The following is a 12,293-nucleotide window of genomic DNA, read 5'->3' on the forward strand; positions in this document are numbered from 1 at the left end:
CATCTGCAGTAAAACCACCAACAGAATGAACAGCTCAGTGCCGAGCACCTTGCTGCTGCCGCCACGCAGCGCCTCCCACCTACCAACTTCGTAGATGTTTTTGTTGGCTGTGGATGAAGTGGGCATTTCTGAATATGGGGATTCCCTGTGACCAGGCGATTTCATTTCCACGTAGCTGCTCTCGGAGTGTTTGCATGTTAAAATGGGGGGGTCTTTAATGGTGGCGTATGGGTTTTCACTGCTGTTCAGAGAACAAGTGCTGGAGCTGCACACAGACTCCTTCATGTAGTCTGCAAAACAAGACGGGGTGGGACTGTTAGCTTTCCTCGGAGGGTTACAGCTCAACCTCTGCAGGAGGGGCAGGGTGGGGAGAAGGGGCAGGGGTGAGGAAGATCCTTGAAGCATCCAGCACAGACACCCGACGCTTGTGCTCTGGGGTGTCCAAACCATTGCATCCACAAGTCTCTCAGCAGGAAAGCAATAAAAACCTGCTCGAAACCAAAGGTTTTGCCGTGAAAGGTTCTAGTTGCCATTTACTGCAGTACTTAACTTTCGGTGGCCATCGTTTCCCTCCCTCCCCCAGTTCCTGAGGAGCTGCGCTGCAATCCTGCCCCGCTGCCGCGCCGACCCGCAGCCCGACGCAGGTGGCAGCATCTGCTGGGCCTGGCTGGGCCAGCCTGGGGGGGACAGGGGGCTTTGGGCAGCACCAAACGGCCTATGTTTGAGAGCAAAACGTTTCCAGCAGGCGTAGAACTGCATCAGTGCAGCGTGTGTGCTCTGTCCCCTGAGAGCTCCCGTTCCCAGGGCTTGCCAGCACAGGAGAAACCGATTTCTTCGTGTTCCCTTCTGCCATTAGGAATGGGAGGAGGCTGCTCCTGCCAGCGGGGAACGCTTGGGTTTCCGCAGCGGGGACAAGCCTCCGGCTGAGCCTTGCTTTTGCTTTTCTTTTTCCCAGTGCTGTGGGCATCTACTGCTCCTCTCCCCTAGGCTGGGGAAACAGGAGAAGGAGACGGAGGAGGCGCTACGTGGGGAGAACAAGTGGGCAGAGAGTGGCAGCCACCGGTGTCCCCCGGCGGTGACCCTGGCTGGAGAATGCCAGCCTGCTGCCGGGTACGGGGCCAGGCTTGCTTTAAACAATAATAATAAAAACAATAGAGAATAAATAGGTCTTAACATTGACATTCAAGAACGTGCCATTGCTGCTGTGTGCATCCTGCTGGGCAGTGCCATTAATTTAGAATTAGAGCGATGCAATGAAAGATGAGGCATTTTCTTGTGCTGGGTTACAGTACAAAGGCAGATCCTGGTATATATGAAATACTCCCGGTGAAATAGCGGGACTTGCAAAATAGCTGCAATCCCAGCTGCCCCCGCTATCTAGTATGGGAGACAAAAAGAGAAATTCAGGTTAAGAAATAGACAGACAACAAGATATCGCTTCTCCTAGAAAAACCTCATCTCTGTGCCTCTCCTCCCCGTCCTGGATCCATCAGTGTTTAAAAGTGAGGGGATAACAGACAAAGACTAACAAATCCTACAATAAAATGGAAACCCTTAGGGTCAAAGTACCTGTGCTATATGTACTGGTCCCCAGTCTTCAGCCCCTGCTGGGAAACCGCTGCATGGAAGGACTGAGCATCGCACGCAGGCGAGGAGCCGCGAGCTCCCCGAGCTGGCACTGGCACGGGACTCGGGACTCGCTGCTGCAGGGATGGGGCCGGTGAGGAGGACTCAGCCCCGCGGCCTTCGGGGTGCCGGTGGCCAAAGCCTCGGCTCCACCTGCCCGCTGCTGGTGCCACGGAGAGCGTGCGCACCGTGCCTGTGAGGGGACCCTGCACAGCCTTTTGTATGTCGGCTCAGGATTTGGGAAGGGGCGCAGGGAGGCTGTTGCAGACTTGCTGCTCTGCCTCAAGTCACGCTGCTGAGCAGACGTGTGAGGGGGACGAAGGGCTGGAGGTGACAGACGTGTACAGACAGCGCACGGCCTGAAGGGCAGCGCCAGCTCCCTGGGGAAGCTGCTGGCACTCGGGGAGCCACCCCGCAGCCCTCTGTAGGATAATTAAAAAGTCTGGCACCAGATGTCAAATTTCATGTCATGAATTAAAAATTTAAGCTGGTTTCAAATGTACTTAGTAACCCTCAGCCCATCCACCTCGGGCTGTGGGGTCTCTGCCGGCTGCTGTGCCCAGGCCCTGCAGAGCTGCCGGACTCAGCCCAGGAACTGCCACCAGTGGGACCACCACCAGCGGGACCATCACCAGTGGGACCACCACCAACAGGACCACCACCAACAGGACCACCACCAGCAGGACCACCACCAGCGGGACCACCACCAGCGGGACCACCACCACCAGCACCCAACCTGCTGCAGGCACCTGCTCTGGGGGAGGCGAGGAACCTGCTCTAATTCTGAAGTCCCTGTCTCCTGGGTTGCCTGGATACCGATCACCAGACCTTTGAAGAAGATTTTGGGTTTTGTTGCCAGGGACTCAGATGTACGCGTCCCTCCCATAGACCGGTTTGCTCTCTTTTGCCCTGAATATCCTCTGGCATAATAATGACAAGCCTCAGTCCCTACTTTCATGTCTGAAGTGCTAAGGAAATACGGTGCACACAGGTAAAACAAGCTCTCCTACTTTTTAATCGCATTTATGGCTGACGTTCAGCGCAGCCTGCCTTTCTGGCTGTTCTCATTAGGCTGGCCAACCCTCGCTGCTGCTAGGACAGCAGCACGGCGACAGCTTCCTTCTGCTTTTGGGGGGGGGGGGGTTAGCGTGACACGGCTGCGGGACACGTTCCTGTGCAACAAGCAAGTGACTCACAGCAAGCAACGCCTCGAGCCGCTGCGTGCATTAGTGCTTCTAGCTGCTGGGATTTTACTGGGAATCATGCAAAGGGCACTTATTTTATTTCCTTAAAATGCTATTGCCTGAGGTCACATTATTCCACCAGTGCATCAGCATTCATTGTAAAAAAAAAAAAAAAAAAGAGAAAAAAAAAAAAGGACTCATCTGCAAAGAAAAGCTTGGCAATGGTATCAGTGGGTAGCATGCACAGGGAAAACTGCTCTTACAGCTTTGTGACAGCTCAGCCGCTGTCATGATGTGGCCCGGGGCTTGGGGCGGGCATGGGGGCATCCATGCCTATGCTGCCCCAGTGGGTTGCTGCTGCTTTGCCGGTGCTGGGAGCTGGCTCAGGCACCCGGCGCGTTTGAGACTGGGTGTTTTTTTGAATGACCTGGCATAGCAGATGTTTTCTGTCCATCTCTTGGGTGAGTCAGGGCCAATGCAGGGCTGGCAGGGCAAGGAGAGCTGCGCCCAGCGGTGGGAGCAGCGTGGTCTTGCTCGTCCGCACGTTCCCTTCTCCTATTTTCTTTATTACATTGACGCAGCAGGCTAAAAGCTGTGTTAGTTATGACATTTCCAAGGTTTTCAACCCCATTGAGACTGTTCCCCAAACATCTTCCTAAGGTAGCCAACAACACGAAGACCCCACTGAGCTGCTGAAACCCTGAGGAAGGCAGGGGTGTGCCCGTGTCCCTGGCTCCTTGCCCTCACTGCTGCCTGTGGCTGCCCCATCGGCCCCATCAGCTTTCCTGCCATGGCCTCTCGGCCCGGCATTTGAATCGTTAAGGAGCTAAGCATGTAAAGCAAGTGGCTCAGATCCTAGTCAATGAACACACCACATAACAGCAGAAAACACATTTCACAGTTCCCTTCCACGGTGCTGTTTTCTCCCTGTCCCACCGGTACCCAGCCCCTCTGTGTGGCTGTCTCCTCGGGAGGAGGTCTGGCTGCACGTGTTCAAAGCAGTTTTCTAACTTTGCACATACAGTAATTTAGTTTAAACTAACCTTGAAATTAATAGTTCCTTGTAAAAAGAACAACTAACTTCTGTATAATAAGATTTGTTTGTTTGTTTGTTTTCTGAATCATTGAAGAGCTGAAACCAGTGGATTGAGTCAAATATACATGCATAACTCTCGTAATATTTTAAATTTAGCTTTATGGAGAGAGACTTGGTCATGGATTATTCATTTCTTTTAGTGATGCTGTGTTGTAAGGGCATGCTCTACCTAATAGTATATCACCTTATTTAGCAGACTACAACGTGTTTTGTGTGCTCTAGGCCTGGCTATCAACAGATCATCACTTTAATGTGGTCCTGCTTCATATTCACTGGCATCCTTTTTGGGGCAGATAAAGGTCTTGCTCTGTAACACCTTGGCCACGGCAGACCAGTGGCTGCCTCATACCCAGCTGAACATGAGGTACCGCTTTCACCCTTACTCAGCTGACACCAGCCCAAGCATGGTGCCCAGAGAGGCTGGGCAGCATCTGCCACTCAGCTGACAGAGGGACACCCCCAGCCAGTGTGTGCAGACACAGCACCCTCGAATTAAGCTCAAAGCACTCACCCTGAGACCTGACTGTCCTGAATGAGGCTGACTCCCTGCTCCACCTCCTGGGCCACAAGCCGTGTGCCAAACCCCAGCCCGGTCGGGGCTGAGACCCAAAGCTACGGCACTGTGGCCAGAGCCGAGCTCTCCAGTGCTTGCGCTGTGCCAAGCGCTCCTGTAGTCCGTGCACAGCTGGGGTGTTTTGAATGTGAACCTGGAGGACACCTGAAGGCTAAAATCCCTGGCCTTGTTCACATGGCTCATCCGTGCTCCCTTTTTAGACCAGCCCCAGTCAGAGCCCATTAATTGCTTCGTGCTGGCGTGGCTGGTCAATGTACCGAGGGAGGTCGTTTCCCAAGCTCTGCTATAAATCTCTTCTGTGGAGGCCACGCAGCAGGGTCAGCTTGTTTTTCTAGATGGCTGGGAGCCTTACGGAGCTGCAACCTGGCAGGGAAACGCACCGGCAGCAACTGCCACCAGAAAGCCCTTGTAGGATGGCTGCTAGGTCTTACAAGAGCTGGCCACAAAGCTCCACCTGCGCTGTCCCTGCAGCGAAGCCCTCCTTTTTTTAAGCTGCTTTGCCAAGGCAGGAGCCTACGGCCGTGTAAAGCCATAATTCATAACGCCTCCATAATTCATGGGGCCCAGGCATCTGGCTGGGAGTCGGGTGCTGCCAGCTGAGCGTCCTTTGTAATTGCTCTGCCCCTCTCTGCCTCTGCACGGCCACTCTTCGGGGTGCTCAGGTCTCCTAGCTCACCTCTTCTACGACACCCTCCTCACACTCTTTGCAGGGTGACTGCAGGCACTGGATACCATACCTTTGAAGCTTTTTTCCATTATGTATGTGTTCTGACGTCTATCCATCCCACAAGCACCTGCATAAAAATGATATATAATGGAAAAGAAATAAATATTTATGTAAATTGGATTGCTTTGACTACTGAGCAGCATATAGTCTTTCCTCTAAATTGTACATCAAGGCCCTCATTTAGGGAGGCTCTTAAGCACATCCTCAGCTGTAAGCATGCACTCAGCTTCAGTGGGGATTCTGTGCCTGCCTAAAATTATGCATACACTTAAGAGCTTCCCTGGGAGGGAGGGCTTTCCTAGAGCAGCGTAGTGCTCATTACCAAGGACAGCTATCCATCAGAAGAACAGGGAAAAAAGTCTGCTGGTATGTTCATTACTGAAACGCTAGGGTAGGTGGAGAAAAGAAGCCTAAACAAAGCCTTCCAAACCTGAGTCTGCAAGTCATGTTACGTTACTCTGTGACTAATTTTAGGCTTTGTTTCATTTGTGGGTAGCATGTTATTTAATTCGCAGCCCGAGACTGTAAGCTGCGTACCATCCTCCTAAATTGCTTTGTATGGCTTTGGTTATAAATTTGCACAGTTCAATATCGGATGTGACAACAGTCCCTGAGTGACTACAGCAGACTGAAAAAGCAGTAAGTCAGAGAGCAGAAAGCAGACCTCTGCAATGCCATACGAGCTTGGTACTGCTTACAGGGGCAGGGGCAGAAGGGGCCAGGTACCTTTTCTGTTTCCACTACTGACATTTATCCTAGATATCAATCAGTTCAAAGGGAAATCTAATGGAAGCCTTTAAATCTTTTTAACTATAGAGTCTGATATTCCTTATTGACTAGCAAAATCAACACAAATTTGGTTACCGAGACAGAAATGTCTTTGTGGCTTATGACATTCCCAGCAAAGTAGTGAAGTTATGCTGGTGAAAAAGCCCTGCAAACAGTACGTCCCAGAGGTCTCCCAGCTATTTGTCCTTGCTTTTCCTCTGGTATCTGCACAAAGAGCTGTCACCACCACTGGTGATGCTGCACCAAACCTTTTTTCATGACAGCTTTGTTTTTTGCTAAATGAAGAAAGGCACTAAATGAAACAACCAAAAGCACATCAGACAAAACCTTTGCTCTGATTCTCAGTCTCCACCCCAGAGCACAGGAAAGGTGCTGGTGGGACACAGCTGGCTCCCTTTGATGGGGTTCTTTCATTGTGGGCCAAGAGTGACCAACCCAAAAAGACGTCTGAGCACCTTCTGCTTTGTTTGCCACCACTCAGCGTGAGCCCCTTCCCAGCCTCATCCCCTGATGAAGATGCAGAGGGTGGGACTGGCTGGGCAGGCCCGGCACAGCGGGGAGGCTCTCACACAGAAGAGTGTTGCCTGTGTGCTTTTTTCCTCTCCTGGATTTTGCAAGGGCAGCATCCTGAGTGCAGAGGGTGAAGCTAATTTGTCCCTTGGCTCCCATCCACAAGGCTGGTGCTCCCTTTCCCAGCTGCAGAGCTCCTGACGGCCGTCCCTGGCGGTCACACATCCTCCTGTCTGGGCTGAGCAAACCCCCAGAGCAGGAATACCCAGCAGCACTCAGGGACATGCAGGGTGCCTCCGGCAAGGATTCAGAAGACAGGAATGAATAATTTTGCTCAGGACCATGACCTAGTCCTCCCCAGTAACTTCAAAATATCAACCACAGAGACAAAGCAAGCAGCACAAAGCATAGGAGTGAGCCTGTAGGACAGCACCTTCGTAACCACTGGGCATTAGTGAGAAGACACCGGTGGTTAGAGTAAGGACCATGCAGACTGTGACTTATCTAAGCAGAGGTTGCCGTGGGAATGGTTAGCTGTCAATCTGTGTGCACAGGCAAGTCGTGTACGAGAATCACCTGATCTGAGCATCCTTGTCAGATCTTTACAGAAACGTTCCCGTTGTGACTGTCAAGGCTGGAGCCCTGGGGCTGCCGGGAGGATGCAGCAATATCAACCAGCACCGTCGGTGTCTCAGAGGGGAAGGACTCCACTTTCTGAGCATATTTCATCAGCTCAGCTCCATGCGAGTTCCTACCAGTCCTCCTGGAAATGTCAGGCACTGGATGGGCTTCTGCAGCAGCAGGGATCGTTGCGCCTGCTCTGAGCAAGCCCAGATTGCTGAGACCCTCCGGGCCTGTTGTGTGAGTCTGATTTTTGTTTAGAGTTAGGAACAGGCAGTACTTGCCCACAACAAGCTGTAAAACTGCACTTTGGCACACTTCTGCTCAGTTCTCACTTCAGTGTAGCTGTAGAAAAATAAACACATACCTGCTGGGTAGGGCTGGTGCTGCCTTGGGAGGGCTGCCTGACCCCACAAACCCTTCCCAGCCTATTCCCTTTACTTCTGCCTTCAGGTATATTTTATGCCTGCTCTACTTTTGTGTTTTTATAACTTGCTTTATGTATTCATTGCAATTCTCAAGAGGTGAAATGAATGATGGATACAGTATTTTGTAAACTGCAGAAGTAGTTAATGTGGAAAAGGAGCATGTGGCCTAATCAGGCCAGGAATCTGGCACGTCAGGGAAGTTTAGGATTAAGTTTGAAGCTAAATTTTGTTCTGGGGTGAAATCAGAGTCTCAGCTGGAAATATTTTTCTGCACCTCTTGACTTTGAGAAAACACAAAGTCAGCTCTGAATCCAACTTTGTGGCTTTGGTCCCCTGGAATAAACGCGGCTTAAGCCACTCAAGATGCGCTGCAAATCACAAGTTCGGTCTCTGCATTGCTGTTAAGAGAAATCATATCACAGATAAAAACATTCTTGTCTGCAGCCCACCACTCGAGCTAATGAACATAACAACCTTTCCTAAACTCAGTAGGTGTTTTAAGACTTCTGACTTGCTTGGAATTGGAGCTGGAGTCTGCAGTCGCTTAATGTAGGCTGGACTATGGCAAGAGAGATTAGTCACGGGGCAAATAATTCCAGTTCTGCAACAAAAGACAGAATAGAAAATGCAGAGACAAGCCACTCCTTGATGCTAGCAGGGCTAGGCTGCATTCAACAGCAGGGACACGCAGCAGAGGTGTCGATGCTGCCTCTCCTTGGCACCACGGCCTCTAAACTCCGATCTGTCAAACCGACGTCCACGAGAATTGCTCGTGCACAGGGTGTTAGGGTCTGAAATGTCCTCGTCACTAGGCTCCGAGTCCATTTAGCAGATGTGATTATCTCTTCGAAAAAGCCTGACAAACTGATATTTGAATCTCGTGAGCAAATGTGCCAGCAGTGAAAATACAGGCTTTGTTCTGCTCCTTGCGCCTCCAGATGGAGAGAATACAAACCTGGTGACTGAGCTCTGCAGAACCGAGGCAGAATGCCTGCTGGCTGGGAAGGTCCACTGGATATATATGGACAGTGCATACACCTAGGTATATATGTGTATATATACTATATATGTATAGACATGCATACACATACATAAGACCTGTTTCTCTACACCATTTCTGCCTGTTGCACTCAAAGAAAGCCCCACTGATATCAGAGGGAATATGCACGTTGGCTGAGGCAGGAGCTGCATTAGGTCCTCAGCTGTGATTAAACAGCTTTTCTTAGCATCACACACAGCCGCCTCTGGCCCCCTGACCTGCGCTCTCCCCAGGAAGGCAGTGCTGCACCAGGCTGATTCACTCGCCCCCTTTCTTGCCATGTTTGCTCCATCTCCTTGACCTGTGCTGCTGTGGCACTGCTCGTGACATGCATCTGAAATAAGGACCACGGTGGACTTTGAAACGGGCTGCTCCTTGGTCCAAACAAACATCCATTATGTATGGACAGCCCTTACTCTGCTTCCTCAGAGGACATCTCCTGTTCTTTCCCTTTCCAATTACACTGCCTGGGGAATGCCCCCTGACTCAGCGAAGGCCAATGAAGCAAACTGAGCAGTCGGAAGGTGTTTTCCAGAGCTGTAAAACTGCAGCCTGCAAGAGGGAGGAGAGCAAAGAGGGGTTAATTAAAGCACTCGTGTGCCCTTTATCTGTGTGATTGCCTTTATGAGATACACAGGCAAATGGAAAGTACGTGGCATCTCCAGAAAGCATTTCTTTGGTCCTCTATTACACGCAGATAGAGAGACGCTTTGCTTGGAGAAAACTCCAGTTGATTACAGGTTTTAAAAGACGAGTGTCTGAGTTAATTTCACATGGATACACTTACAATTTTCTTTCCCCCAGCTGTAATTTGTATTTATGACAGCTGTGATTTCAAACGAGCTTACAGGCATTTTTGTGAGCCTGATGCTCACAAAGAGCCTGCCCTTTGGGGCCACTGCCTCAGCCGGTGGAGTTGCTGGCTGAGGAACCAGGGGGGTGACCAGGAGAGTTCAGGGGTTTCTGTCAGTTCCGAATTCCTCTTCAAGTTACCTTTAACTCCTCTTCCCTGCCTCTAGCGCACTTACACATCTGCTCTTTGTAACATCTCATGGGGTCATAACAGGAGTTGTCCACTGCTCTTTTAACTACTTAAACCAAGTTCAGCTGTGTGCAACGCTTGGCTGCTATTGCAACGCCTGATCTGAGGCATCTGTGCCCTGAACGCTGAGGCTGATGGTGGGATGAGAAGGTGACACACCTCTTTAACCCTTCCGTACTTCCATACGTACTGTGGCTTAAAGGTCAAGAGCTCTCATTTGACCTTAGTAGGCTTCACTTACATTTTATGTTTACAATTCAAAATTAAAGTTTTTCATTTTCTTCTGAAAGTTGCACATATAAATGGGATCTGCCACTTTCATTGCACGAAAGCAACACCACAAAATGAAAATACATTTTACGGTTTAACGCAAAAATGGTTTTGCTCTAAACTAGAACTCGACATTATAACAGGTAGCATAAGTGAACAAATTTTAATGTTGGAAAGGGAGAAAAAAAATCTTATTTTTATCAATTAGTGCAAAACAGGCATGTTTGGGAAGAAAAAAAAATGGAAAAGTGTATATCAAAACAACATATTTGGGCTGAAAAATGCCGTGGAAAAAATGTGACTGTTTTTGCTGGAGATCACTTAACTAAAGTATTTATCACGTCTACGTCATTCTTACCACAGGAGCATCACTTCTGCTAGTAAAATAAAATAGAGGAATGTAGGACAAATGTGGCACTCAAGGAGTACAGGATGCAACAAGATAAAAATAAATAAAGCTAGTGAGTAAAGCTGTAAAATGGTAAAAGGAAAATTAACTTGATTTGTGGAGCATTTGGAAATCCTGATTTCCCCCCAACTCTCCATGTTACATACAGATAAGCACAAGAGCAGTTCTGCAGATTATTATAAAGAAGAAAACATTAAATGGTTGATAATGATGGAAAAGGCCTTGCGTTGAAGCTTGACACTTTTGTGATTTTCCTGATGCAGAGGAGATTCGCTCTTTGGAGCTAGGTATGGGGTGTTACCAAAGAGCACAGGCAAGACATGACGGCTGGTGGTGAGAGAGCTCACCTTAAAAATCCCATAATTCCATTTAGTATTTCACTTTTCCTCACACTGTATACTTCCAGTAGGATATTAGTAATCTCAGTAAAGGAAAGGGCAAATGTTTTCTGCCATGGTCAAAGTAAATTCCAAGTGCTTGGACAGGAAAACAAATAGCATCCAAAGCACTAGATTTGGATAGGTTTTGAGACAAGAGCTGCTAAAATCCCTCTTAAAACTGAAACCAGGGAGAATGAACTCAGAAAGGGTGATTAGGATTCATTCTTGGCTTGTTTGCACTGCCTGGTGGTTCAAAATTGCATGAAAAATGGCCACTGTATGATGGACTGGGAGACAACAGTGTCTATCACATATTCCAGCTCCTGCCAGAGGCTCCGGAGTTTTATCAAGATGCCAGTATTTACTGCTAAACTTTATTAAGCATGAAAAAAAATATCCCAAATTGAAATTAAAAAAAAAAACAAAAAACATTTATAAAGTGGATAGATAGTGATTCAACTGGCCAACCTGGGATGGGAGACTAGAGCGAATACTGACTCTGCTTCCCCAATCCGTGGTTTGTGGTAAAGGAAACAGTTTTAAAATCTTGATCTTTCACTACTGGCAATTCTGACAGTGAAATAAAGACAACACCAATATTTTTCGTTATTGTTAATGCCTTTGTGAAAGGCTTTGGGATTTGAAATCGCTCTAAAGCCTACCAAAATGATTAAATTGTTTAAAAATTACTGACCTAGTTCATTCAGATAGCTGTAGGGTCTCCAGTCTGCAGTTTCTCTGTCAAGGATTTTGTTATTGAGCTGTTCAAAAAGTATGATAACGGGTTAATGCTGAAAGAAACAGACAGTTCCCACCCAAGACTTCAGCCCACTGATGTCATGAATCAAAATGGGAGATGTATATTACCTTGGCCTCACCATTTCTGATCTTTATCTGCGTGAAGTTTGACAGTTGTTCACTAGCATTAGGGAAAATCACAAAGGAAAGTCACTTCACCAAGCAACGAACACAAGCATGCTGGAAAATACAGGATTTCCTTCCAGGAATAACGGGGTGGTCACGACTCAGATGCCCGTGTACAGGGAGTGACATGCTGGCAGTACCAAAATATCTGATGGCGATGGATGCATCAAAGCCACCTACACAGCATGCAGACAGGCACTGTTTGGAACGAGGAGGGGGTTGCTAATACATCTGCATACTCAGTTAAAAGGGAAACAATAGCTTGAAGATTTCTCTCAATTCAAGGAAAATAACTTAGGCAATACTGAGGCGTAATGCCCCGTGCAGATCTGCCGTGGGGCTGCCACCCAGGTGCAGTGCTGGAAGAGCACCGCTTGCCTGGGACGGGCACAGCCGCGGCGGTGCCAGCCGGAGGAGGCTGCTGCTGCCTGAAGGATGTGTCAAAAAGGTCTGGATTTGTCTGCAGGAGTCTCACTTGAGCTAGGTAATGCTGAAACACAACGCCAAGGGGCAAGCAATGTGTCTGCCTGAGGGACGGGGATTTTGCACAGCCGTGAAGGTGGGGAAAGCTCCTATCGGACCAGTTCGGGGATGCATGTTTTGCTTATCCACCTTGAAACTTTTCCCTTGAAAGCCAGCCTTGCTGAAAGCACAGCGAAGGAAGTGTCAGTTCA

The 12,293-nt window shown here is 48.9% G+C and overlaps 1 protein-coding gene across 16 annotated transcripts in view; it reads right to left on the reverse strand.

Annotated features, from left to right (window-relative positions):
• Positions 1 to 12,293, reverse strand: part of MEGF11 (multiple EGF like domains 11) — a 287,680-nt gene that overhangs the window by 6,375 nt on the left and 269,012 nt on the right. For 4 of the 16 annotated variants that reach the window (XM_080551466.1, XM_080551456.1, XM_080551467.1 and 1 more), the window contains 3 exons: positions 11,390 to 11,456; positions 5,218 to 5,274; positions 84 to 290 (listed from right to left, as the gene is read on the reverse strand). In XM_080551466.1, the coding sequence (XP_080407592.1) occupies positions 84 to 290; positions 5,218 to 5,274; positions 11,390 to 11,456 (331 nt within the window). The other 12 variants (XM_080551470.1, XM_080551469.1, XM_080551468.1 and 9 more) reach the window with 12 other exon arrangements.

This window comes from Anser brachyrhynchus, assembly GCF_964034855.1.
Source record: "Anser brachyrhynchus genome assembly, chromosome: 11".
NCBI classification, from domain to species: Eukaryota; Metazoa; Chordata; class Aves; order Anseriformes; family Anatidae; genus Anser; species Anser brachyrhynchus.